Below are 25686 nucleotides of genomic sequence, written 5' to 3' on the forward strand. Positions count from 1 at the left end.
TGAATAAGTTAATCGCTTGTTCTGACTAATGCCGTAAGTAGAAAATCGCTTGTATAACAATAATCTATCTGTTGCCTTTATCTATGCTCCCAGTTCTTGTGACGCCACATGCCTGGCCAGATCCAGCAGCCGATTCGAATACCCCCATTCGTTATCGTACCACGCCATGATCTTGAAGAACTGCACAAAGCTTAGCATTGCTACATGACTAGATATAGCAGACAAATCACTCACCTGAGGATTCAACTCCAGACAAGCCGGCGCATCGATAATCGCACTATGCGGATTCCCAAGATAATCACTGCTGACCAGCTCCTCCTCACTCACAGCCAACACCCCCGCCAGCTCGCCCTTTGCCGCACGGCGGAACACTGCCAGGACCTCGGCCAGCGAGGTGGGCTTTTCCGTGCTGACCGTCAAGTCGATCATCGAGACGTTGGGACTAGCCAGTTAGCTTTTGCAGTCATCTCATACCGAACAAGGAGAGAGAAAGGTAAACGTACGTCGGCACCCGGATCGACACCCCCGTAACCTTCCCGCTCAACGCGGGCAACACCGTCGCAATAGCCTTGGCCGCACCTGTTGTCGTCGGAATGATATTATCAAAGACACTGCGACCTACACCTTGTCAATTAATCTTCCTCAGAAAGCTAGAAGAGAAAAGAAAAAGGGCTCGGGGGTCCTACCCAGTCGTCGATTCTTCCGACTATACCCGTCCAACACGGACTGCGACCTCGTCGCCGCATGCACAGTGGTCAGAAAGCCCTGCGCAATCCCAAACTGACCCTGCAGAACCTTCAGCACAGGCGTCACACAGTTGGTCGTGCAGCTCGCGCAGGAGATCACTCGCCGCGCCTCGTCGGCGGTGTATTCGTCACTGTTCACGCCGAACACGAACGTCGGGGCATCGGCGCTCGGCGCGGAGATGATCACCCGTTTCGCGCGGCCGTGGGTAACATGCTCGAGGGCCTGCGCGTGCTTCGTGAACTTTCCTGTGCATTCGATGACGTACTCTGCGCCTAGGGCGGCCCAGTCCAGGTTCTGCAGGGTGCGTTCGGAGGTGAGTGCGATTTGGTGGCCGTTGATGCTGAGGAGGGTGTCGGAGAGGGCGTGGATGGGGATCGAGGGTGGGAGGTTGCCCATGGACGAGTCGTAGCGGATGAGATGGATGAGGTCGTCAATGGTCGTGCAGGTGTGGTTGATGGCGACGATTTGGAGGTCGGGTCTGTTGAGGGCGGCGCGGAGGACGTTGCGGCCTGGGAGGGGGCCAGCCGTTAGTATCACTTCCGGTTGTGGTGAGAAGGCTGACGGGTACCTATGCGGCCGAAGCCATTGATGCCTATCTTGCAAACGGGGGATTGAGGTGAGGAGGTGGAGTGTGGGAAGTCGTTAATGGAGGGAGCCATTGCAGTGGTATATACTATACTATATAGTATGATGTACGGTGTATGATAGGACAAGTGGACAGTGGTGATAGTAGCCTACCCGATCGGCATGTTATCTATTCTACAACTACATGAGTATGCCGTCCCTTATGTATTCTGCATCATGATGCAACTATCCTGATGCTATACAGTTATACTGACTCGACGTCTCCGAAAACTCCCGCCGAGTTGCTGTCGCTTCAGCATCGGGGACCCCCCCACAGCCTGCGGGATTTCCGATGACCGGACCTTTCATCGGCTTGAGTGTTGACTGTTCCTCAGCCTTTTACACTAATCGAACTAGTAGGATTGAAAAGAGTAAGCATCTTACTGAGCCAAAGTTGCCGATTGAAATGCCGGTTCTTTGATTGGTCGGAATCCGATACTGATATTGAGGATGTTGATATCACGAGGCCGGAGAACTGCTCGTTCGCAGAAGATCTTCAGTGCATGCATGATATATTTTAGTATGCTTTATTAGCTATAACAGATTATCTATTAATTCATCGTGATTGATGCAAGAACTAAATTGAGGCATTTTCAGCGGGATGTTGAACTCGGACAAGTATTTGACCAGAAATGTCCGATTTCCGGCACTTTCCAGTTGCGATTGATGATGGATGTATACTGAATATCTACCAGGATGAATCTATATCCAGGTTCTTGTCATTGAGGCATTTTTGCTATTCCTGATTCGTTATCAATAATACTACTAATCCACTTGAACGCATGCTCAGGAAGGGAACATTCTCCGTAGCATGACTGGTGGGCTTGCTTTGATCGCACTGACGGGAATATGCAACCACTCGTTTCAATTTCAGTTATTGTGCGAGTATATGGCTCAAGTGTCGTGACATCATGCAGAGTACAAGATATGCCCTCTCTCATGGCCGGAGAGGCATTGGTTAGGATTGATCTATTCATCCACCGCATACATCATAGACCAAAGATGGTCCCTATTGCTGCTTCTTCCAGCCCCCATCAACCCATTCCAGTCCCTCGTCGAGACGCCCATACTTGGCAAACATCAGATCCGACAGGTAATTGTCGCGCGGCTGCCAGGGACCCCGATCGGCCGCTTTCGGGAGATCTTTCTCCGCCGCCGTCACGTACGTCGAGTTCAGGTTAAGCAAACGTCGGGGCTGCATCTGCTTGGCCAGCATCGGATTCAACCGCGGGACCGCCGCGATCTTGTGATGTTGTTCCATCCACTTGAGCAAGCGGCAGACAAAGAGTGCCGTCGCGTCGGCCCCCAGCGTCCATGATGCGTTCGTGTAGCCGATCACAAATGATGCGTTCGGCAGGTCTTGCAGCATCACTCCGTTCCAGAGGTATTTGTCGGGCACTCGCTGTTTCTCGCCGTCCACTGTGATCGAGGTGCCCCCCGCGATCTGCAGCTTGAGCCCCGTCGCCGTCACGATGATGTCGGCGTCGAGGAAGTCTCCCGAATTCAGCTCGATGCCGCTGGTTGTGACCTGCCGGATGGTGTCTGTCTTGACGTCCGCACGGCCGGTGTGGAGACTCTTGAAGAAGTCGCCATCGGGACAGATACACAGGCGCTGATCCCAGGGATTGTACCGCGGCTTGAAGTGCGGGTCATGGGGGATATTCTTAGGGAGCTGCCGCACGACGCTGAGCTTGAGAAGAAGTCGCGCCATCCAGGGGAAGGTCTGACAGAACAGAAAGAACAGCCGGGAAGTGAAGATCCATCGGAGGCGCTGTAGTTTGCGGTTGACAGTGTTCGGGAGGATCCAGCTCAATATCGAGCTCTGACGATTGGGTAAGGCAAGAATGTATGTTGGACTGCGCTGAAGCATGGTGACTTTGGCCGCTTTCTCAGCCATCTTGGGGAGAAGCGTTACTGCCGTCGCGCCACTGCCGATGATGACCACTTTCTTGTCGGTGTAGTCGAGATCCTGGGGCCAGAACTGCGGATGGATGACCTGGCCCTGAAATTGACTGAGGCCAGGAACATCCGCGGCCAGTGGCTCATGGTAGTTGTAGTACCCGGTCCCGAAAATGACGAAGCGCGCAGTGTACGACTTGGACTCGCCCTCATGGTCAACGGCCAGCTTCCACACATTGTCGGCGGACGACCAGTCGGCCGCCAGCAAGCGATGCTGGAAGTGAATATGCTTGTCGATGCCGTACTGCGCAGCTGTGTCGCGCATATATTTGGAGATGGAGGCGCCCTCGGCGATCGGGGTGTCCTGATTCCAGGGGTTCCACGAGAACCCAAACGTAAACAGATCCGAGTCGGATCGAATGCCGGGATATTTGAAGAGATCCCAGGTTCCGCCAATGGCGTTGCGGGCTTCTAGAATGGCATACCGATGGCTGGGGAGTTGGCTTTGGATGCGGTAGGCGGCGTTGATGCCGGAGATACCAGCGCCAACAATGATAATATCGTAATCCATTCTGGCATGAATCTATGAAGTGAGGCGTTTGATTCAGTGCAACCAGTGTCTTTGGGTTTATATAAATCGGATCTCAGCATGGAAATTATGCATCATTAAAACAGTTCACATGTTCCTCGGTGAGGCAATGTGGAGAGGGCAGTGATCGTTTGCCCAAAAGGGAAATCGTCGCGAATCACGGACTTGACAGTGCTGTGCGGGTGCCACTCTCATGGGTGGTTGAGCTAAGCTTGGATCTCTGGGACTTGATTTTAGTCCAATCGATCTTTGAAAGGATCGTCAAGGAGGATTCAGCAAAGGAGAAGAATTGACCTAGGGAGCGGACGAAGGGGTATTAACAGAGAGCATAAGTTGCTATCGAGGGGCTGGAGATTGTCAGTTATGGAACGAAAAAAGCAAGGAGATCGATGAGGTAAAAGAAACGATGAATTAAAAGCTTGAATCTAGTCTAACGCGATTGGTCAGTCATCATGTTCTCTCAAGATCTTCACCCTTGATTTGGGTCATCTGCAAAGAAGTCAGTAAAGCACAGATCAGGTGTATCATATCTAGACAACCAGACCAACACTGTGGAAACAAAGTCCCAACCATCTAGATCAAACAGAGTTAATTGTATTCTCATCAAGCTAACCGAGGCGACCTCGGCTGATCGGAGATAGGCATCAATCTTTCCAAATCAGGTAATCCTTGCGAACCTCGCCGCGATGTTTCCTTACCATAACAGCCATGTCTCCATCATCGCCATACTCATTGATCATGCGATATGAACATTTGTATACTGCATTTGCCCGATAGGCATCGATCTCTCAGCCAACAAACACGTCATACACCTCAATCAACGGATCGATGGCCTTCAACAAAGCGATCAAGTTAACCCTGTGGGAGAAACTCGATTTCTTCCCTGCCCTAGTATCCATCTGGATTACTGCAATATGGGCCATCTTGACTGGATTACGGCGAGAGTCCAACCAGCCCAAGACCCTGTTCCTTCATATTGGCTATGCGGTGTTCCGTAAGGCGACGACGCGTTTGTCTATCAAACAGATGCAGTATGTACGCGCATTGTTTCTATGAAGAAACAAAGTACTAAAGATACATAGATATGTCCTACCACCAACCAACAAGATGTACGAGACGTATGTCAAGAAAACTAAGCGGATGTCTCACACCATCGACCTGGGCAAGGGCTCCTACGGCCACTGGATCGGAGACGCCAAAGCAGATAACGTCCTGATCTGGTATCACGGTCAGCATCACTACCATTTGTAGGTAATGTAACCAATTTGACAAGGACATAGGAGGAGGCTTTGCCCTCCCAGCCAACATGGGCTATTTCAAATTCTTCGCCAACCTAGTCGACCACGCCGCGACACACAACAAATCCCTCGCCATCTTCAGCCTCACCTACACCCTCGCCCCGCAGGCAACCTACCCAACCCAGCTCCGCCAGGCAGTTGATTGCCTGCGCTACATCCTCGCCAACACCTCGCACCAACCCAGCCGCATCTTCCTCGGCGGCGACTCAGCGGGAGGCAATCTCGTCGGCGGCGTGCTGTCGCACCTGGCGCATCCGCACCCGCAGATTGACCCTTTGAACGTATCCGAGAACCTCGCGGGCGCGGTCATGATCGCCCCCTGGACGCTAATGGACACGGACTTTCCGGACCGGAAGATTGACTCTAGTGGGGATCTGATCACGCCTGCGGTGGCGGGTCCGTGGGCGAGGGCGTACCTGGGTACGGCGACCAGAGACGTCTATACGGATTTGTCGAAAGCGGAGTCTGACTGGTATTCTACGTTTCCGGTGGCGAATGTGTTGATTTGCGCGGGGGGGAATGAGATTCTGTTGCCGATTATCCAGGATTTCGCGGAGAAGTTCAAGGTATGTACATGCTTGATTCTTGCGGGGTGAGTGGTTGCTGACAAAACAGGCTGGCTTCCCATCGTCGGAACTGTTTGTTGGACATCGCGAGGGTCATGTTGCTCCCATCTATAATCTGGAATTGGGGGATACGACAGAGACGGAGCAGGGGAAGCGGGTCAAGGAGTGGCTGTCGAAACGGCTGTTCTGATGTCGAGCTGGATGTGTTATGTGTCTATTTATAAATCTCTTCGTACATCGCTATCTGAAATCATTCTCAGTCTGGTCTGCATCACTGGATCTGTGAAATCTTACGGAACTCGGGTCAGATGGATTTGTATACATCACTATCCATTAACATGGTTATACACGACATGTCAACATTCACAGGGTAGATAGACTGTCTATATACCACGTAGTTACAACTTCTGAGCAGCTTGGTGCTCTCGAAGTCTCCTCAATGAGCCCGAGGCAATCCCACGTACTGTCTCCTGGAGCCACTGAGGAAATGCTCGCACCATACTGGCAGCGGAATGGGAAGTCGGGAGAATCACTTGGCCGCTACTCTGCGTGAGGATCTGCTTGACCACTGCATCCGATACCACCTGGGGTGTCATCACGGGCTGCTTGAATTGGTTTCCCGCGTCGGTCAACTGTTGGATCATCGGAGTACGAACCCAAAGTGGGTGAATAACACTTCATTTGGTCAGTCCCAAAGCCTGTCAGATCGAATGTAGCCTCATACCTGGTGCGAACTTTCCTCGCCTGATACCAGTATCGCAACTCTTGCGTCAGTCCCTCGTGGAAGGCCAGCGCACTGGCCTTGGTACAGCAGTAATCCACCATCTCCCCCAACGCAACAAAGCTGGCCATACTGGCAATTGTGATAACATGTCCGTGGTTCTGGCGGATCATGCTGGGCAAGAACTCGCGCACCATTAGAAAATGCGAGATGGTGTTGACCTCGAACGTCTGCCGGATCTTGGCCTCGGGCTCATCGAGAATGGTGCCGTCGTAGCCCACGCCGGCGTTGTTGACCAGCACAGTGGGGTCGCCTAGTTTCTGGCGAATCTTCTCAGCTACGGCTCTGATGCTCTCTGAGTTGGTGATGTCGGCCTTGAAGAAGTGTACATTGCGGGCTTTGCTTCGTTAGTCTATGGCGCATACCAAAGGGGACTGATGATTCTTACGTAGCTGAAAGTTGGGCTCATTGATATCCAAAATAACTACTCGGATCCCTTTCCTGGACAGATCTTCCATGATCTGCTTGCCGATGCCGCTGCACCCTCCGGAAACCAGAACGAGCTCGCGATCACCCTGCCATGGATGTGCGCGCTGCCAGTTGTTTATCGACCATTGCGACAGCAAACGGTTGGTCTGTCGCAGGGCACCGTAGACCAGCGCAGCCGTAAGTGCCTTTTGGACGAGAGGGTTCAGGAGGGCATTCTGCGCGGATTCAGGTAGCTGCGCGAGGCTCGACTGGGCGTATTGCCGTGCGATGCTGAGAGCGCTTTCTAGCGACATGTTGCAATTTTAAACTGGTTGAAGCTGTTCAAGACAAATAAGGCGATAGAGATTAGAATGGATGGCCTATGCCATATGTATACGCATGCTGCAGCGTCTTTATGGATCATGTCAAGCTCATATACAAGTGTTCCTGCATAGTACCGAGGCACAGGCGTAACATAATGCAGATCAATTGTTCTACGAGGTTATTTACAAGGTAATGCCCCTGGAGACATCCTCTTGAGGACATAGAGGAGGGCATTGTGAGGCCGATGATTCAAACATTCTTCTGCTTGTCCGGATCAGGAAATAGTTGCGATGCTCTGCGTCCACTGTTGTGGATCTCTAGTTCGCTAAATATCCGGGCTATCGTGGGGATCTGTAGCTTGACCCATGAATATGCACCCATTCTAGCCTATCAATAAACTAAACCACCCCGCAAAGCTATCCGAACTCAGAAATAGGGGCCTGTTGTGAAATGTTGGGATTCACATGGGTGCGATGATGATCTTCTGATCCTCAACGTCTGGCCTTTTGGACTCCTCTGACATGTTTGACAGACAGTCAGGCTGCAGGCAGATATATTCTGGTCTACCCAAAGGTATCATCTCATGCAAATGTATCGAAACGTCATTTGAACGCCCGAGCCGAGGCCGCATAGCCGTTTCGACTGTGCCGATCCCCGTGGGGTCACGTTAACGCTAGCTCATCCTGGACAGATCGCTTGCATATAAAATTACTGATGCAGTAAAAGCAGACGATGGAGGAAGATCTCTTCAAAGCTGGTCCCAACTAAGCCGCTTTTTAGTCCTCACCTTAGGTAGTTTGTGTGCTCGTGCTCTTTTTGACTTCGACCACGTTTCTTGCGAGTGATTATTCACCAAGAGTGCTAGCAACATGGCCGACACGTTGCTCGCTATTGCCTCTGTCTCTCTGGCTGAGGGGTACTTTTTGCAGCGCTCCGTCTTGAAGGAGTATTCTTTCCATTCAGTCTGCCTTGGGGCGGTAGGTGTAAATCTGGCCCTGAAAATATTCTGGGATTTCATTATATATCCTTTCTTCATCACGGCAAATCGTCATCTGCCAACCGTCAAGGTATGCTCAAAGATCTCGTGTGTCGCAATCTCCAATAACATTGCTTAGGGCACCTTTGTAAATGGTAAAGTCATCTTTGATAACCCGCGTGGCCGTCTTCCGTTGCAATGGATGAAAACAATCCCCAACGAAGGCCTGATTCATTTTCGAGATGTGTTCAACCGCAGCCACCTCTTGCCTACCACTCACCAGGCTCTTTTGGATATCATGAGCACCAACACTTACGACTTCGAGAAACCATGGCGCGCGCGCGAGTTCCTCGCTCGGATCATTGGCTTCGGCTTGATTTTGTCTGAGGGCGCCGCGCATAAGAAACAGCGCAAGGCCTTGACTCCTGCCTTCAACATAAAGAACATTCGTTCACTGTACTCCTTGATGTGGGAGAAGACTGGCCTCTTTCTTGATGAATTGGAAAAGGAGATCCGGCAGAATCCAATGGAAGGAACCAGTCCGGAGGACGGTGTGGGTAAGGTCGAGATGAGCATGTGGGCGAGGTAAGCTTATTGTGTCCACCTTGCTTCTCTTATATTCGCTAAGGCTACCCAGCCGTCTCACCCTCGATATCATCGGTCCGGCGGCCATGGGTCGAGACTTTCGCTCTCTGCACAACCCAGAAAACAAAGTTGCTGATAGCTTTCTTGCTATTCTGGAACCAACCAAGGAGAAGATGGCCTTCCTCGCCATCAACTTTATTCTTCCGCAATGGTTTGCACGACGACTACCCTGGCGCCTGAACAACGTGATTGACACCGAGACCGGCTTCCTGCGTGATCTATGTAAGGACATTGTTCGTGAGAAGAGGAACACCATTGTTTCCAGCAATATGACCGCCAAGGAGCTGGAGGCGGACATCCTGGGAACTATGATGGTGGGTGGGGATTTTACGGACGACGAATTGGTGGATCAAATGCTGACCTTTCTGGCGGCTGGTGTATGTTCTGTCTCCTTCCTAAACCTACTTTGAAATCATTCAGCTAATGTGAACAGCATGAGACGACTGCCAGCGCACTCACCTGGGCCTGCTACCTTCTCACCCTCCACCCCGATGTTCAAGAGCGTTTGCGTACGGAGATTCGTGAACATATCCCGTCTGGCAACCATCCTATCAGCTGGAGCGATCTCGAATCCATGCCACTCCTCAACGGGGTCTGCCAGGAAGTCCTACGTCTATATCCCACTGTACCCATCACGATTCGCGAAGCCGTCCGCGATACCACCATAGCAGGCAAGCATGTCCCCAAAGGCACTCGCATCCTCATCTGTCCGTACGCCATCAACCGCAGCCCTGAATTCTGGGGCGACAATGGGGAGGAGTTCTTGCCAGAGCGCTGGATCGATCACGACAAGAACGGCCAGAAGGTCGTCAACCACAATGGTGGTGCCTCGACAAACTATGCGCAAATCACTTTCTTGCATGGCCAGCGGTCCTGTATCGGAAAAGATTTTGCTCGAGCCGAATTGCGCTGTGCTGTTGCTGGTGTTGTCGGGCGGTTCAAGTTTGAGATGCAGGATCCTAAGCAGGAGATTCATATTGCTGGCGCTGTGACGACCAAGCCAGTGGAGGGAATGCATTTGAAGATGAGCCGCGTGGATGAATGGTGATTCTTCAGCCTTTTTTTTTTTTTTTTTTTTTTTTTGACTAATAATGTGATATGAATTTGATGAAACTTTTGCTAGTGCTGGTTATAATGACAAATCACCTAGTTACTGCGGTTATTTGTGGGAGTGGGAGTGGACACGTCCCTGATACTCGCTGGTGTAGTGTTTGTGCTTCTTCTTCCCTCCCTCGTTGTTGTCTTCCTCGTCTTCATCTACAATACCAAACTCAGGCCATGCCTCCCAGCCATCTTCCCACAGCTTTCCCAGCTTCTCCTCTTTTTGCCGGTAAGATAGCCTCTTGTTGTTCATGATCTTTGTCCACCGGCTCATGTCATCGTCATCCACGAGACACTCATCCAGCAACTTTGTTATCAATTCTGTGTTAATTCCCTCACCAATGAATACAATTTCTTGTCTTCGGTCTCCCAATGGTGGCTCTCGAAAATCATTCTCAATGGATTTCCGGACGTCAGGATCCTCAGGCCACGCCTCGTCTGGCACTTCTGCGAACCATGGGCCGCCGCATCCCATCGTTAGCATGCCACCCGCTTGACTCCATTCTCCAAACTGGAATGGCCGTGTAGCGAGCCAGAAGAAACCTTTGGAGCGCAAAATGGAGCTGAACGCGGGATGGTTGCGCTTGTTCTTCAGGATCTCGGACGGATCTGGCTGCTCAAAGTCGGAGATGCTTTCGTCATCATCATCGTCATCGCCGTCGTTTTCGTCTTCGTCTTCGTCCATTTCCATATGATCGTCTTCTTCTTCACCTTCTTCTTCTCCTTCGTCTGCAGCTTCTTTCTCATCCTCGTCCTCGTCACCTTCATCGGCTTCGTTGTTTTGCAGCAGGATAAATTTATCATGAAGAAGGGTGAAGAGTCGACGAGGATGGAAGGGCCGACGAGCGGTATACACAAAGTTGTTGATCCCATACCTGTTCAAGTCAGTGTACCTTCCCTGATGTTGGATGGAGGGCAGGGGAGACAAACTCCAAGGTCTCCGGCTTCGGAGCCATTCTCTGCCCATTTCCAGTATTCTGAATTGTCATTTCATGCAGGCTGCGCAACCAACCGGCCCCCGAAGCAGCCTTGAGGAAATCGAACCTTCCCGTGTCCAAAATCTCTTTCACATCAACACGAGAGTAACTCGTTTCCAGAACTTTGGCCTCGGGGTTGAGTGTCTTCAACAATCTTCTGATTCTTGCTCGGGTATTTTCATCCACGGTCTCGATCTTGTTGATGATGAGAACATCTGCGAACTCGATCTGGTCCACCATGAGGTCGGAGATGGTACGCTCATCCTCTGGGATAATGTCCTTGGATCCATATCGATCTGACAAGAACTCGGCGGTGTCAAAGTTGGAAAGAAGATTGAATGCATCGACAACAGTCACCGTGGTGTCGAGTCTCGCCAGCGTGTGAAGGCCTCCTAGATTGACGCTGTTGCTGTCAGATCCGACAACCGGAAGGACAAGAATTGAAAAAGCGACTGCACTTACATCTCTGTCAGGACCTTGCGGCTATCCTCATCCACCAGCATCTCCTGATCCGCCTGCAGCATTGCACTGCTGAACTCGGCCGTGAACGTTTCCGCTACTTGCATCGGCTCACTAATTCCCGTGCTCTCAATGACAACATACTGCACTTCCTTTTGGCGCGCGAGATGAGCCAGCTCCGAGAGCAGGTCCCCACGTAGTGTGCAGCAGATACATCCATTTTGGAGCTGGATGAGCTTTTCCTTTGTCTGGGACACCCTGTGATGAGTGATCAAAGCAGCATCAATGTTCAGCCTGTATTGCCAGTAAGCATCAATGTTTCCTGATATTGATAGCGAGGTACCCGTACTTGCTCATGTCATTAACCACAACCGCAATGCGCAGTCCATGGTCCGGAGATTGTAAGATATGCTCGAGGAGTGTTGTTTTGCCACTACCCTGCTCTCTCTTAGCTAGACGCCGTGGCAATCTTGCGGGAGATACTTACCAGGAATCCTGAAAGGAGTGTCACCGGGATCTGCCTCGTCGGCTTCTCCTCAGCTTCTGGCTGAGCAGGAGCGGGATATGAGAGAGAGTCAGTTCCAGAGTTGATAACCATCTCGTTAAAGTCAACGGTGCCCTTTGAACCGGATTCTGGGATGAAATTTGACCACGCAGGCAGCATTGTGGAAAAGCCGCATTTTATATCATGAGCAAACGATATGCTTGCAATTAACCCCCAAGGTTCGCCTTTGGTGGGCTTAAATAATCCTTCATCATTAATCAAAGAGCTATTACTGGTCGCGTGGTTGAATGTATACAAGAGTCTATTTCACCTCTGAACTCCCAAGGTACCTGGTTTGGGCTCAAGGTCCTCACGCACATTGAGATGCAAAATTGACTGCACTCCGATTCGACGATCCATGCATTAATAAGATTATTGTTTTGTAGACTGCTAGTGCTTGGAAGTTGTTGAGTATCTCTGGCATACACATTTTGATTGAGCGTATACTTGTCCAATATTGTCCATAACAATGTATGAGTTATGCACCTCAAGTTGAAATCGAGATTACCACATTCTTCACACGATTTGTTTTCCGGTTACTCATGCAGAATACTTCTTTTCACAGATGCATTTATCATAAGACACAAATGAAAATGGTTATGCTTCAGTTGTAGCCCAGTTCCGAGGCGACAGAATATGGTTCGATAGGAATGACGGTCTTCTCTCACGGGTTAACCTGACCTTCTCTGCTCTGTTAATTTGAGCAAACGTCGCTCTACAGAAACAGCTCTTGCTGCTGCAAAGTACTGGAGTATCAATCCAGTTATGAACCATCCCACAATGGCATACGAAATCATTAGATGCACTCCTCATCACAACCTCGCTGAGAGTCAAGAACACAATTTGAGTCAAATTTTTCTATTTACCATTTGCATCTGCAAGCACTCATGCCCTGTATTTTAGGCTCCTGGCCAAATCAACCGAGCGCCTAGTCGTCGAATTACTTGACGACTGGCATTCAACTCCAATATCCCCTTGAATTCCATCACAAACAATGACTGGAGGGCTGCCCGCAGGACTGGTGAGGTGGATGTTCTTAAGACGGATCCCCGAACACACGGCATTAGGCGAGCAGGTGAGGTCAGCGACGACCTTACCGCGTTTTCCAGACGAGGTTCCATAGATGTCCTCAAAGACAATGTTCGTGAAGTTCACGCGCGAAGGGTAGGCAGCACACTGTGTAGCGTTTATGTTAAAGTAGCACTGATCCAGGACAATAGGATTGTCCGTGTTCTCGACGTGGATGTTCTTGTAAGTGACGTTGTTGATGCGGCCATAGCCAACATCGGGACCAGCCCATGCCTTGAGACGAGCACCGTTCTGATAGAATTAGATGTGGACCTCGAGCTTAAGGGGAGGGTATTTCTTACTTCACCGTTGAGCAGGGTTACGTTCTCTATCCAAACATTCTCTATTATGTCCAGGACTCCGGGGTACTGGCCGATACTTCCCATCGACGCTCCATGTGTGCCGTTACACCAGAGATTCTTCACGAAAACATTGGTAGTGTTGGGCTTCGGTGAGAGGCAATCGTCACCGATATCGACCCGAGTGTTCGTGACAGTCAATCCATCGACGTTGAGCGTGTCGAAGCCATCCGTGTTTTTGGGGAGCGCCTGTGGGCCACCGTTAGCTTATCCTCTGCTTCCACAAGTGAATGGAAACCTACCGATGCATTAGTCGAATAGGCATGGATGAAAACGTTGTCGAACGAGATGTCTTTGGTGCGGACGAAGAAGTTGGTCCAGCAGGGAGAGTTGAGTTGCGTAATCCCTTCGACCGAGACCCGGGTGGCGTTCTCAGTCACGAAGAGAATGGGCCGATAGTACTTGTTGTTGGGATCCTAGGCTTCTCAGTACAAGTCTGTATAGGGATCTTGACAAGCTTTCCGGCAAACTCACCAGGATCTCTTGTCCAGCAAACTCGTTATACCAGCGCTGTCCGTTGCCATTCAGGACACCGGAACCAAAGATCTTGATGTCCTCACCACCCCAGCGCCAGAAGCTAATGGACTTCTGGAAGTCATAATAGAAATTGTTCGCTTGCCAGTAGGGCACGTCATTGGTGAACTTTTCTATAGTATTAACACCAGCTAGGACTGGGTCTAGGATCTTGGGCCAAAGTACCTTTAGTTCTCCATCCAATTGAACCTCGATATCCTTCAAGAAGGTCAGATCGAGCTTCTTGCCGATGACATACTTTTTCCCATTCTGCAGCAACAGCCTTCCACCATGATTGGCCCTCTTGATGCCCCACAAGAAGTCAGCAGAGACGTCGTCTTCATCACTGCTAGAGGAACGGATGATCACTGTGCGACGGTGGTGGTGCTTTTGATGGTAGGCCCCAGCCTTCTTCAGGGCTACCACGTCGTTAGCAGGGATGACTCTTGCTCCAGGAATAAGGCCATCAACTGCAATTGAGTTGACTGTGCTCGCGAAGAGAGCTGCAAGAGCAAAAAACTTCATGGCGAGCTCGGTGTCTCGCTACGAGACGCGTACAACTAGAGACAGCTGATTGAGCTGGCACTTTCACTCCGACCTGCCCATGATGGCCCTCTTATAGATATGAATTCTACCAAGTTGCCAGCGCTCAGGCCTTCTGCCAATCTGCCCCAGTGCTTGGCTTTCCCCGGATTATGAGCTAGAGGAAGTGCCTGTCAAGACGCAAGAAGAGAGAGTTTATCCGCCTATAAAATCCGTCCATTGCGGCTGCCAGAGCGAAGTTTTTTGATGCTTCCCCACATTTTGCGGGGAGATTTGGGGGACACTGACTCTAGCACAAGCTGATTTCTTCAAGCATTGAGCGCTCGTGTTTTGCGCGATATTTCCTCCGTTGGGCTATAGGGATCAGCAAAGAAGTTCCACCAATGAAGGTGCACATGCACATAAAACAAGCATTGTATGGTGATGATTATATCATCTCGTGAAACACGATATTTTTGTCATTGACTCATTAGTGCGCATACGGAAAGCAAGGAATACCATCAAATGGCGTCTCAATCGCTCTAGCTGCCGGAACCGTGGCGACTGTGTGATAGACACCAAACGCCTTTGTCCTGGGGTATTATTCAAGTCTGGTATGTATGACATTTCATCAATGATGATGAAGATGGCTTTTTTGTGATGAATTTCCGACATAGCCCGAGGAACCTAGTTAGGCAATGGTCATATTGAATGCAAGATGCAGAACTCGATGGTGTGAAAATGCTGGAGTCTATAATCGCCCAACTTTTATACTCGGTATCGGCGCACGTATGGCTTCCCTTGTCGGGATGAATGATCGCTATCAAAGGCGAAGATGGCTCTGTTTCATTTATCATGAGGCCTAGCCAAGAGGTCTTTGTGCATTACGGTAGTGAAGAGATTTGCCAGTCGAAGATCGCAACTTGACTTCTTATTTCAAGAACGCATTTCCTCATGCACGCTCTTATGTACGCTAATTGCTTAAGGCCCTGAGAAGAAATCGTTATTCCACATTTCCGAAGCTCCATAGTCGCCCATGTCGAAAAGGATTCCAAAGTCGAACGGCTAGTTTGTCAGCTTCCCAGGGATACAATCATCTGCCACCGAGACTTACCGAAATCTCCTCCATGGAGCTAGGAATGAAAGACATGGGATCAAAGGGCAGATCTAACGGCGTACCGGCAGTGAGCCCAGGTGTAGGAATACTGGTCTAGTTGTGTATCAGTAAATAGCCGCTGTGTTATGAACCTGCAATCACTCACGTCCTTTGTGCTGTTTTCATCTTGCTTGCGTACATCGGCCCAAGGCATCCCGCTCATCAGTAAATGGTAGTCTCTGATGACGTTTGTAACAACTTGATCCATAGCGACGAAGGGATCCTCCCCATTCAAGCGCGCCTTGACAGATGCAAGTGTGAGACTTAGGAAGAAGTAAGGCTTACAACCCCTTCCGCCTGGTGCAATGCGACTGCCGAAGACATTCAGGGTGTTTTCAATTGCACGTACCAAGACCGCTTGCTGGGATTCCGCCATGTCGTTGAGAGAGCTTAAGACGCTACTTTGGCCTGGGAGCATGGATTTTGACCGCGAATACTCGTCAGCTTGCAGGACTAGCTCCACGCACACCATAACCGCCGCATTTAATAGCTCTTCACGGAACATTCCGCCGGTCAAATGTCCAAGATGAGGCTGGGGCTCTGCTTCGGCAACGTCAAGAGAGGGCTCCAGCAAGGAGAGTATATCCAGCGCTGAGTCGAGGCAAATTTTTCGTGAATAGGAGAATTTAGGAGTTCGCATAATACTGAGGCAAAAAGGGCGATGGAGGGCTAGCAAATGCCTTCGTATTAGAAAAATGAAATACGACTTCGTGAATGCGGGATTCTCAACGCCGGGTATATGCGACGGATATCCGTCGCTCGGGAACAGTTCCAAAGCATCATTCAGAGACCGCATGAGTTCTTCGCTCAAGAGCAGAGCCTCATCATAGGAGATTGTGAATCTCAGGCGATTCACAAGCTTTGCTATATGTACTCGCACGGGCAATGAACGCGAAAGTAGAACCTGAAAGCTGCTCCGAGTGACGATGTCGGGATCTTTAGGCGGGGGATCTTCTGTCATGCTTTCGACCAAATCTGCGTCATCATAGTTGGACGGTGGATCGCAATCGTACTCCTCCAGGTCAATTGCTGGCGGCATCCCTCCATCCATCGACGATTGTAGGTCTAACTCCAGTATGGTAGCCCACAAACGGCGGCGCATTTCTGCCCAGAATCTAGACAGCTTCTGAAAGCGCAACGGGTTGCGGTGTAAGCCCATGGCCATGGCTAGTCGTATCAACGAGCCAGATGATATCCAAATGGTATCCCCATCAGAAGCGATCGCCTGGCGCGCAATCAACAACAGACAATGGATTTGCAACATGTCAAAGTTGGTGTTTCGAGTCCCAATTGTCGTTGCGCTCCATGTCTGAACAGCCTCGATCCAATGTATTGCAGTACTTGCCAGTGTATCTTTGTCGTTGATCTTTTTTGTTGGACCGTAAAAACAACTGCTAGCGGCCATTAGAAGCAAAAGCTTCGCCAAGAAAACCATATCGGGGTGTTGGGGTGCAATCCAGTACTCTTCGTACTGCTTGAGAAAGGTTGGTATATGCAGGATGCGATGTGTGGTTTCAAAATTGGACAAGTACAACTGGACTAGCTTATCAGCAACTCGCCGAGGAGGAAGCAGGTCCACGAAAGAAGAAACCAACTCCTGGCGCACGCGTTGCTGTTGTTCTTGTCTTTGCTTGAGCCACAATTCTTTCTGAATTTTTTTCAAAGATCCATAGTCGGAATCTTTCTTATGTTTGGACTTGCGCTGCCTCAAAAAATCACCCACATCCCGGAACTACAAGAACTTAGCCCGGAGGAATACACCAACCGACAGGATGCTAGCAACTTACGAATGAAAGGGCCAAGAAAGAATGCGAGCGACCACAGAACCTAGTGTTAGACTTTTTACCCCGAAAGAATGCACATGGGAGAGACCGAATGTCTTCGCTGATATAGTGTTCGTCTCCCGCTGTACGGGGTCCCAATTCTGAGACGATCGAGGGTACGGCCCCCAGGGTGTCTGGAGTTTGAATCGAGCTGGCCTTTGCCAGTGCATTTTCTAATGTCAGTACTTGGGTACGGAGCTCCTGCACCTCATCAGAGTGACTTTTGGGCTTTGTCACCCTTGTCGGAAATCGTTGGTGTTTGGAATCGAAAACATAGACACCGTTATAAACGGGACTGCCGCAATCTGTGGACGCCCGCGTACGGTCATTGGCAGTTGTGTCTCGACTTTCAGCGCGTCGGACGCTTGATAGCGAGCCAGCCTGAGGTCCTACATAGATGCACTGGTCTGGAGTTTTGGACTTGGTGCATTGGCCGCATGGCAATTCTCGATCACATTTGAGCTTTCGCCGTCTGCACACGGTGCACGATAGCGGTGGTCTGCGCCGACGTGCTACGGGTTTGGGCGATGACCTTGACTGCTCCATATGATATGACGACTCTTGGTCGTCGTCTATCTTTTAAAAGGCCAGAAAATCAGCACTTCAAACATTCACGACCACACGCAGGCTTGGTTTTCACGGCGCTGCTCAGCTCAGGGCCAATCAACGGTCGCCAATGTGGGAATAACTGGTAAGGGCCCAACAGTCATGAGACTCAGTACCCGTAAAGATGACTCAGTCTGACCAGGTTTTGAACTGTCCTGTGGTTGTTGCCTGTGATTGCTGACTGCGAAGGAGATCGGGGATTACTGACGATGTGTCTCGGCGTTACTAAATCCAGTATTTCCGGCAGCCGGGATTTCTTTCGGACATGCCGGTTACAGTAATAAAGTCCGCGTTCGGAATTTCAGGGGCAGCACTATTGAATAGCAGTTATGAATTAGGATGACATTGTTTGTCCCGAGTGTGAGATTGTTCCTTTTTTGACCGTCAGCCTTATTTAATAGATTATACAAACGATCCAATTACAGGTCTCCAGTTGGGCTTTACTCCTTATCCTATGAACAGGCAGCGCAAGTGAATCCAGTATCGATTTCAGGGCACTGTGTTTGGCTATACAATGCTATATTCAAATGAGAAGCCAGAAAAAAAAAATGTCCATTCTGGCAGATGCCCTCGTAGGAGCGTGTCAATCAGAAAGAATATTATTGCCAAGAGACATTGGAAACCCCCCTCCTCTGTCAGCGCCCCAAGGGTTTCATAACTGAGCGAACATAGACCAATACATAGACCATGAGGTAATTTGAGATGACAAATGCCGTAAATATACCAAAATAAGGCCAGATTTTGGACTCGTCTAGGCCAATCTCCGAGAGATACTGGTGGAGTTAGCAACCTCTTTGTGACATTCCCAACCAAATAAGACTCACATCATCGCCTCGACTATACTTGCAGTATCCGCAGTGGCCACTACCATCTGGATTTGAGAGATAACCGCTGCCTGTACTAGACAGCCAGGGCATCGCATACTCTCCGCACGTCGTGTTGGGCGGGCTCTCGAAAACAACCAACTCATCTTGATTGCAGACAACAGGCATACCACGTAGAACAGACGTCAATACACCACCTATCCAGTAAGTGAACGGCGTGACATAGTACATCGTGTACTTCCAGAACACAGGCATGTTCTTGTGTGGCTGCAAGATACCATTGAACAGCTCGCACATGATGATGAAAAACGGCATAAGAGTTGCAGCTACCAGTGAATCCGCGCTAGATACTTGTCAGACGGTCTGTACCTCTTTTGTCTCCGCTTCCAGACGGTAAACTGATCCGAGACACTCACCTTAAAGCAGCGATCCATTGACCCCAGGACGTAGCAAAAAGGAAAAAAAGGAAGAACATCACGAACGTATAACCAGCCGGGAACCCCAGAGGAAGGCCGACGAGGAAGTAATACAACACGTAGAATACCACTCCGCTCAGTATCGCGTATGGTATTTCGGAGATTATCTGCGCGGTGCAAAACGCAACCCAGGAATACACACCACTGGGTCCTTCCCGAGTCTTCCAGATATCACGGTTCAAAATGAATCGCATCGAAATTGCGTTGATGAACTCCGGCACCAGCATCAGAACTAGAAAACATGAGAATGCTTTCGATTGCAGGTCTGTAGAACTGTTTCCGGTTTGCAAATATGTCAATCCGTTAATCAATGCATGGAAGAACGATGCGTAAAGCCGCGAATAGGGGTATTCAGGGCTTCGCCAGTACTGCCGAAGCGTGCGCTGCGTCAAAAGGCCGATCTGGCAATACAGGGGCGGCATAGAATGAGTCTGCTTCGTGCTGTCACATGATTCAGTAATTTGCGACCTCGCCCTGTGGATGTTGGAGATCTCCTTTTGGAGAGCGTCAGCTTCAGCGGATCTATTCCATATGTCTGCCCAGTCCACCTCGTGGTCGGTATCCCTCATGCCCCCGACAACGACTTCAATCAAGTAGTCTGCTGCGTTGGTGATTTTCTTGGGCTGGTCGCCGTACTTCTTGAAATAATCAAAAATGCAACATCCAGATATTCCGATTTCGCCGAAATAGTAAGTTCGTCCGCCCGGGCTGAGGGCCAGGACTTTGTCAAACTATTGAGAAGTTAGCAACCCAACGATCATCACAAGCGCCATGGCTCGTTGAGGCTTACTTGTTCGAATTGCTCTTGGTTTGCTTGATGGATGGTGCAAAGGATAGCTAATCCTTGGTCGGCCAGGCGCCGCAGAAGAGACACAATGCTCGATGCGCCTTGACTTCCTAGGCCACTGGTGGGTTCATCTAAGAAGAGCAGGAGCTCAGGTTTCGCACAGAGCTCCACTCCGATAGTAACCCGCCTTTTCTTCTCGATATCCAAAGATCCGATGATGGCGTTCTGGAAATCAACTAGTTCAAGGGTATGCAAGACGGTGTCCACATATGAGAGCTTATCTTCTTTCCGGACACTTACAGGCTGACGAAGCAGGGCCGAAAACTCAAGAGCTTCTCGAATAGTGCTAGTCTCGTCATGAACATCCATCTGCGGGCAATATCCGATATTGCGTTTGAAAGATTCGTCAACGGGACGTCCATCCACGCTTATTGTTCCAGACAGTGTCCCTGATGCTTGTCTTTGCGTGAGAACAGTCAATACTTCCAGTAGTGTCAGCAACTCGCTAAACATGAGTGGGAAAGCAGGTTCGTGGTATCTCACAAGTTGATTTACCGGCCCCAGAGGCTCCTACAAGAGCCGTCAGAGTCCCGGGTCTGCAGTAGCCATTCACGTCATCCAACAGCTTCCGAGTCTCTTTCCCACATTGGACCTCGAGTTCAAGGTTCTTCCACGTAAAAGTTGAAGAAGTACCTTTGACAGCTTGAACTGGCTGTTGGCAAGGAGGCTGGGCGGGGGGCGGGGCACTTCCAAGTCCCTGTACAGGACCGTTCTCTTCGTCCTGGTCACTCTTCAAATTGCGCTTGCTGCTTTTGGCGCGCTTTCGGTATTGGGTTGGCCCTGTACTGCCTGGCTCCCAGTCAAAAGCTTCACTCAGCCAGCATGTAGCGGCAATATAAACAAGCGTAAAAAGGCATAGGATCCCAAAGTTGCGCCACACATTTCGGTAGTAAAAACCGTAATGCACGGCCAAATAATGATCTCCATCAACCATAGTTGTCCCTGGCTGACTACCAGAAATACCACAAGTTTGATAAGCAATATTATTGTAGGTGTACCCTGAAGGTATAACTGCGCCAGGCGCACATGAGAATTTGGTGTCATGAAACTCTGCCGCCATCATTGCTTCGTATGTATATAGCGCCGGCGTAGTATACTAGTTTCCATTAGACCTTTGTTATCGCCCTGAAAGGTTATTCCGGATGGTGCTTACCGCTATCCACCCTACCCAAGGAACGTTATTCATCATCTTGTCCACAGAGAGCACATAACCGCCAAAGACGATGCAAAACAATACAGAGACCCCGCTGTAGCGCAATGCGACTTCAAAGTTCGGTGATGCAGCAGCAAACAGCCGGAACTGGGCAGTCAAACAGATTGTACACAGGTAAATGAAGAGAAAATCAATCCAAAAGGATCCTGCCTAGAGATTCAGGTCTTAGTGGCTTGTGCAAAAAGGAGCATGTGCATGGAATACATACACTTGCTTTCAACCCAGCCAGAAAGTAGACGACAATCAGGAACAAGAGCACAAGATGGAAGACCAGGACGAGGTCGGCAAGAACCCTAGCCAGGCATACGGCGCTTGGTCGTACGAATGCAAATTTCTTTTGGCGACTGAGTATATCCCGGCCTTGCATGGCTTCTTCTAGCTCGGACATTTGAAGCCAAGCGAGCAAAATAGAGGAGTAGAATATCACCCCTCCACGCGAGTACATGCCATCGGTGTTCTCTGGTAGCTCATAGAACATTGAGCCAATCAGCAGACCATAAATCACACAGGAGATGAGCTTGATCAATAATGGCGAAATATGGCCTTTCACCTGCCACATTTGCCGCTTGCCACACAGAACTACTTGGCGAAACAGGGAGATGGTATACGGAGACTTGGCGGAGACAAAGCGAGACTTTTCGGCTTGTACCGTGCTCTTGAACGCCTTCAGGCTCCTACGATCGCAATCCGACTGCGATGTTCTCAATCCTTGAATGCCAGCCTGCTTTTCCTCATAGTTCCGAATGTCTTCCAGTATTTGATGGAAAGCCGCACTTTTTCGAAACGCATCCTCTAGTTCAATCGCTCCCTTTGGAGAGCGGTTTTCCCAACCAGGCCGGAACCTCCGTCGCTCAGGGATTGTAATGCTGGTCAAAAAATCGGATACGGTTTGCATCTCCGCACATTGGTAGCCCAGATACTCAAAGTAACCTTTCGCTTCTTGCGCTGGACCCTGGTAGAGCATTCGCCCTTCGTCAATGAGCAGAACCTTATCAACCAAATCAAAAATGGCGTCAGACGCTTGGTACAAGGTCAGTATGGTCGCCTTTCCGCATGTGTCAGTCATAATTCGAAGACTGCGGACGTAGTCCAGCGCCGACGAGGCATCTAGGCCTCTAGTAGAGTTATCCCAGCACATGACTGAGGAATCGGTTGCAAGTGATTCAATTATAGAGATTCGTTTTCGTTCTCCTCCAGATACCCCACGAATATACTCGTTCCCCACGAGGGTCTTCATGGTATGAGACATACCGAAAACCCTGCCGTAGATCTCGAGATATCGTGGAATTCGCTCTCGATACCTTTTGGGCGTCTTACTCTGAAGAGCGAATTCCAGTGTTTGCTGGACGTTAAGAGTGGGAAAATGCGCATCGTCCTCTGGCACATAGACCACCTCACCGCGGTAGTGTTTCGTCACATGTTCCAAAGTAAGGCCTGAGTAATCGATGTGCCCGGTCACCCCTAAGAAAGAAGAGTGGTAGCCAGCAACTGTTCGAAGGAACGTTGAGCACCCGGCTCCCGGTCTGCCTAGAACTCTTAAGGGGAATTAGGCTATCCTTTCAAAAAGACATAAGCGTGCAACAAAGGGTACAAATGCTTACAGCATAATTTCTCCGGTCCGAGCCACGCCAGAAAAATCCCGAATAAGTGGGCGTCCGTCTTGTGGCTTTCTAGGCGAGAACAGGGGCTGTATTGTCCATTCGTAGATATCTTGTAGTGTTAGTGTACGCCACAGAGCTGTTCCTAGTGTCTTCACAGTCGTGTGAGCTTCACCAGCTCCCCAAGTTGTTATTGACTGGAAGCAGACACCAAGACTTGGCTTTCTCCTTCCAGCTCGAAGTTCTGCCTCCAGGAAGCTGTCGAATGAGGAATGGGGTTCGGGATATTGATCGATTCCCTGGTGACTTCGTCCTGTCAGGGTGTGATGTATCTCAGCAATGGCATCCTCATCCCCTGGCGATGAAACAACACGAGACTTTAAAGCCACCTCTGTTTGAGTTCCGACTTCATAGGAGGTGTCAATCGGTGTACCACCGAGGTGTTGGGGAAGGTGAGCCGGCATGCCGGATAATCTTTTGGAGCGCAACAGCCTTGTCGTTACCAAGAGACCTTCGCTTCTGACGAGGAAGAAAACATTTTCGAGAAGGTGGGAAATCATTTATTTATATTCATCGTATGTCATCGAGAAAATCGCAAGACGCACTCATGTTGCCCTCTTCCTACCAAAGGGGAAGCCAAGCCTCGATATACCGAAGGTGTATATTTCATCATTATGGATTCAACAACAGATTGATGCCTTGGCGCATAGTGGAATAGTAGTTGGGCCTTTTGCAAGGCAACCAAGCCCTCTATTGGCTAGATCATAGAGAACAAGACACAGACAGTCCCGATTTTGTACCATGTTGTCCATTCTCAGCAGCTCGGCTGAGAAGAATCTAGAAAAATCAAGCTGCTGGAGAGGGCTTTCTCGAGTTCGCCAAATCAAACACCAGATGACTGCCTTATACATAGGAACGTAGATTAAAGATGTGGATAACCATGGGAATTGCTGATGGTCATGATCACCAGAAAGGCAGCCAAGACGAGAGTGGATGAGTCTCCGACTCGCAGCACTCGCGCCAGGCGTTGTCCCCACTGTTCCGTTCAAATCAAGACTCGCGCCTCAGGGCTAAGGCGGCAACGTTCGGGATCAATTGGCCATACGGAGTACTGATAAATCATGAATTTGGCACTTTGATGACAATTTTCTGATTTCGGGAACACGTCCAACGGGCGGAACATTCGGGTATCGGAAGTCTTGGAGTCGGTCATTCGTTCGCCGGACCCCGCGGAACCCGCCATGAGATACGGGTTACAGCCGTCCGACGAGACGACAATCTTTAGACTTGATCAATTTCTTTCATAGATTCTACTCGCTTTTACATAATTTTTCAAAGAGGCACCATTGCTCAATTAGCTGATGCGGTTCAAGGTCTTCCAGTGAACAACAAGGCGGTGTTCCTTTTCATCTATACTCAGGGGCGAAAGTGTCTCCTTTGGTTGTACTACTTTGTATTCACACATCAAATCTTGAACATCTTCATCTGACGCTGGGAGAAGAAGACTGGAAGGACCTGAGATCTCCCTGTATTCCTTCGGTACAAAAGGACCCGGCTTCTTGCTAATCTGTCTAAGTCGACGAGCCTCAATATTGAGGGAACATGGGGCCAGATGAATATCCTTCAAGCAGACACCTTATTCCTATTCTTGAGCTCCTCGTGCCTCGAGTATTTTACCCTTTCCCTCCTTGATGTACAGGGCGCTGGTGACCGAGGCCTCATGCCCTCATCGCAGTCCCTCGACATTGTTTCAATCTTCCTTACTCGGACGTGTTTAGATACGAACCTTCTGACAACGCTCATATAAGCATGCGAGAGTCTCAAAACATTGATATATGAGATTGATTCTGACAGTCCAGATCTTGTTGAACCTTCAGACCCCGCTGCCATCCTCAAATCACAAACTGAAACCCTTGAATTTATCATTGTTGATCTTGATCTGTGGGAGTGGGGGCTGCGCTGGGACGAGTATTCATAGATTGAATCCTTCGCTTTGTTCACCAACCTCCAGCACCTAGAGATCGAACAGTGCCTCTTGACCCACAACCCAAAAATACCCGACTCACTGAGACATCTGGTCATTCGTGCCTGTGAATACCCTGTGGCAAGATAATTGACAAATCTAGCAGAATGCAGCTTCGACAGTCTAAGGTTCTCTCGTGTTGGTTTTCTTACAGCCTCAGTCATCATCACCTAAGGGAATGTTCGGTCTTTCGGAAAGATTCGATAGTGACGAGGACACACATTTATCCTGTATCTGTCTGCATCCAGAAGCGCCCGCAGGCGACTAAGGAACATAATTCTCGAGGCATGCTTCGACGTTGATGTACGGTGCCAAGAATGGATCTTGTTTAAGGAAGGTCTTCTTTGAGCTTCCGCGCAACTGGGATGTATGAAGTGATCTTACGGCTAAAACAAACATGAGGACAAGTTGTATTGCAAAAAGCGCAAAAGCACCGCAAAGATATCGCGGGTTGTTGATTTTGTGCTTTGCGTGAAAATTGAATGTTGACGTTTGATTTGCAAATTGTTCAAGCAGGCTGAAGTGGCCTTAGAACGGGAAGGGACCTCATCTTGGTTGCGATGGTTTCTGGTGTAAGACTTCGACCATATATAGGGCCCCCGGGGTCTCCTTGCCGTTTTTATGATTATCCGGCGAACGCGCGATCCAAGGTCGAGTCGAGAAAGAAGAGTTTGAGTGAAGCCTACTAGAGAAGACAAACCATCCCTGCTGTCACTGGCC

At 49.8% G+C, this 25686-nt stretch overlaps 9 protein-coding genes across 9 annotated transcripts; 2 read left to right on the forward strand and 7 right to left on the reverse strand.

Moving 5' to 3' along the window:
• Window positions 1-81: 81 nt before the first annotated feature.
• On the reverse strand, window positions 82-1697 carry AFUA_8G02560 (type I glyceraldehyde-3-phosphate dehydrogenase; the record flags this gene model as incomplete). The annotated part of the gene is made up of 5 exons (XM_741857.2): window positions 1316-1697; window positions 687-1256; window positions 504-618; window positions 235-442; window positions 82-180 (listed from the first exon to the last, which is right to left on the reverse strand). The coding sequence occupies exons 1-5, from the start codon at window positions 1404-1406 to the stop codon at window positions 82-84; spliced, it is 1083 nt and encodes a 360-aa protein (XP_746950.1). The 5' UTR covers window positions 1407-1697.
• Window positions 1698-2108: 411 nt separating this feature from the next.
• Window positions 2109-4537, reverse strand: AFUA_8G02570 (flavin-containing monooxygenase). Its single transcript, XM_741856.2, has one exon. The coding sequence runs from the start codon at window positions 3839-3841 to the stop codon at window positions 2381-2383; it is 1461 nt and encodes a 486-aa protein (XP_746949.1). The 5' UTR covers window positions 3842-4537; the 3' UTR covers window positions 2109-2380.
• A 133-nt stretch (window positions 4538-4670) lies between these two features.
• On the forward strand, window positions 4671-5913 carry AFUA_8G02590 (lipase/thioesterase family protein; the record flags this gene model as incomplete). The annotated part of the gene is made up of 4 exons (XM_741855.2): window positions 4671-4890; window positions 4942-5087; window positions 5140-5723; window positions 5773-5913. The coding sequence occupies exons 1-4, from the start codon at window positions 4688-4690 to the stop codon at window positions 5911-5913; spliced, it is 1074 nt and encodes a 357-aa protein (XP_746948.1). The 5' UTR covers window positions 4671-4687.
• Window positions 5914-6121: 208 nt separating this feature from the next.
• On the reverse strand, window positions 6122-7226 carry AFUA_8G02600 (SDR family oxidoreductase; the record flags this gene model as incomplete). Its single annotated transcript, XM_741854.1, has 3 exons — window positions 6122-6398; window positions 6448-6841; window positions 6893-7226. The coding sequence occupies 3 exons, from the start codon at window positions 7224-7226 to the stop codon at window positions 6122-6124; spliced, it is 1005 nt and encodes a 334-aa protein (XP_746947.1).
• A 609-nt stretch (window positions 7227-7835) lies between these two features.
• On the forward strand, window positions 7836-9935 carry AFUA_8G02610 (cytochrome P450). The gene is made up of 4 exons (XM_741853.2): window positions 7836-8303; window positions 8352-8797; window positions 8850-9234; window positions 9291-9935. The coding sequence occupies exons 1-4, from the start codon at window positions 8106-8108 to the stop codon at window positions 9903-9905; spliced, it is 1644 nt and encodes a 547-aa protein (XP_746946.1). The 5' UTR covers window positions 7836-8105; the 3' UTR covers window positions 9906-9935.
• A 5-nt stretch (window positions 9936-9940) lies between these two features.
• AFUA_8G02620 (uncharacterized protein) lies at window positions 9941-12058 on the reverse strand (the record flags this gene model as incomplete). Its single annotated transcript, XM_077805283.1, has 5 exons — window positions 9941-10833; window positions 10889-11338; window positions 11398-11688; window positions 11744-11832; window positions 11882-12058. The coding sequence occupies 5 exons, from the start codon at window positions 12056-12058 to the stop codon at window positions 10017-10019; spliced, it is 1824 nt and encodes a 607-aa protein (XP_077661411.1). The 3' UTR covers window positions 9941-10016.
• A 639-nt stretch (window positions 12059-12697) lies between these two features.
• pgxB (uncharacterized protein) lies at window positions 12698-14637 on the reverse strand. Its single transcript, XM_077805284.1, has 5 exons — window positions 14065-14637; window positions 13840-14007; window positions 13608-13781; window positions 13309-13554; window positions 12698-13258 (listed from the first exon to the last, which is right to left on the reverse strand). The coding sequence occupies exons 1-5, from the start codon at window positions 14401-14403 to the stop codon at window positions 12824-12826; spliced, it is 1362 nt and encodes a 453-aa protein (XP_077661412.1). The 5' UTR covers window positions 14404-14637; the 3' UTR covers window positions 12698-12823.
• A 105-nt stretch (window positions 14638-14742) lies between these two features.
• On the reverse strand, window positions 14743-18165 carry AFUA_8G02640 (uncharacterized protein). The gene is made up of 3 exons (XM_077805285.1): window positions 17344-18165; window positions 15663-17288; window positions 14743-15610 (listed from the first exon to the last, which is right to left on the reverse strand). Exons 1-3 carry the CDS (start codon window positions 17923-17925, stop codon window positions 15494-15496), a joined length of 2325 nt encoding a protein of 774 aa, XP_077661413.1. The 5' UTR covers window positions 17926-18165; the 3' UTR covers window positions 14743-15493.
• A 602-nt stretch (window positions 18166-18767) lies between these two features.
• AFUA_8G02650 (putative ABC multidrug transporter) lies at window positions 18768-24100 on the reverse strand (the record flags this gene model as incomplete). The annotated part of the gene is made up of 7 exons (XM_741849.2): window positions 22947-24100; window positions 21554-22880; window positions 21286-21495; window positions 20616-21228; window positions 20076-20554; window positions 19226-20016; window positions 18768-19152 (listed from the first exon to the last, which is right to left on the reverse strand). The coding sequence occupies exons 1-7, from the start codon at window positions 23501-23503 to the stop codon at window positions 18768-18770; spliced, it is 4362 nt and encodes a 1453-aa protein (XP_746942.1). The 5' UTR covers window positions 23504-24100.
• Window positions 24101-25686: the final 1586 nt, after the last annotated feature.

The sequence above is a fragment of the Aspergillus fumigatus genome, chromosome 8 (genome assembly GCF_000002655.1).
Source record: "Aspergillus fumigatus Af293 chromosome 8, whole genome shotgun sequence".
NCBI classification, from domain to species: Eukaryota; Fungi; Ascomycota; class Eurotiomycetes; order Eurotiales; family Aspergillaceae; genus Aspergillus; species Aspergillus fumigatus.

Bases quoted from the DNA above. Each gene is read 5' to 3' on its own strand.
- AFUA_8G02570 (XM_741856.2), bottom strand. From the start codon at position 3,841: ATGGATTACGATATTATCATTGTTGGCGCTGGTATCTCCGGCATCAAC.
- AFUA_8G02610 (XM_741853.2), top strand. From the start codon at position 8,106: ATGGCCGACACGTTGCTCGCTATTGCCTCTGTCTCTCTGGCTGAGGGG. The intron at 8,304-8,351 runs GTATGCTCAAAG...AACATTGCTTAG, and splicing joins GTCATCTGCCAACCGTCAAG to GGCACCTTTGTAAATGGTAA. The intron at 9,235-9,290 runs GTATGTTCTGTC...TAATGTGAACAG, and splicing joins TGACCTTTCTGGCGGCTGGT to CATGAGACGACTGCCAGCGC.
- pgxB (XM_077805284.1), bottom strand. From the start codon at position 14,403: ATGAAGTTTTTTGCTCTTGCAGCTCTCTTCGCGAGCACAGTCAACTCA. The intron at 14,008-14,064 runs GTACTTTGGCCC...ACTATAGAAAAG, and splicing joins AATTGGATGGAGAACTAAAG to TTCACCAATGACGTGCCCTA. The intron at 13,782-13,839 runs GTGAGTTTGCCG...TGAGAAGCCTAG, and splicing joins TTGCTGGACAAGAGATCCTG to GATCCCAACAACAAGTACTA.
- AFUA_8G02640 (XM_077805285.1), bottom strand. From the start codon at position 17,925: ATGGAGCAGTCAAGGTCATCGCCCAAACCCGTAGCACGTCGGCGCAGA. The intron at 17,289-17,343 runs GTAAGTTGCTAG...AAGTTCTTGTAG, and splicing joins CTTTCTTGGCCCTTTCATTC to TTCCGGGATGTGGGTGATTT. The intron at 15,611-15,662 runs GTGAGTGATTGC...ATACACAACTAG, and splicing joins ATGAAAACAGCACAAAGGAC to ACCAGTATTCCTACACCTGG.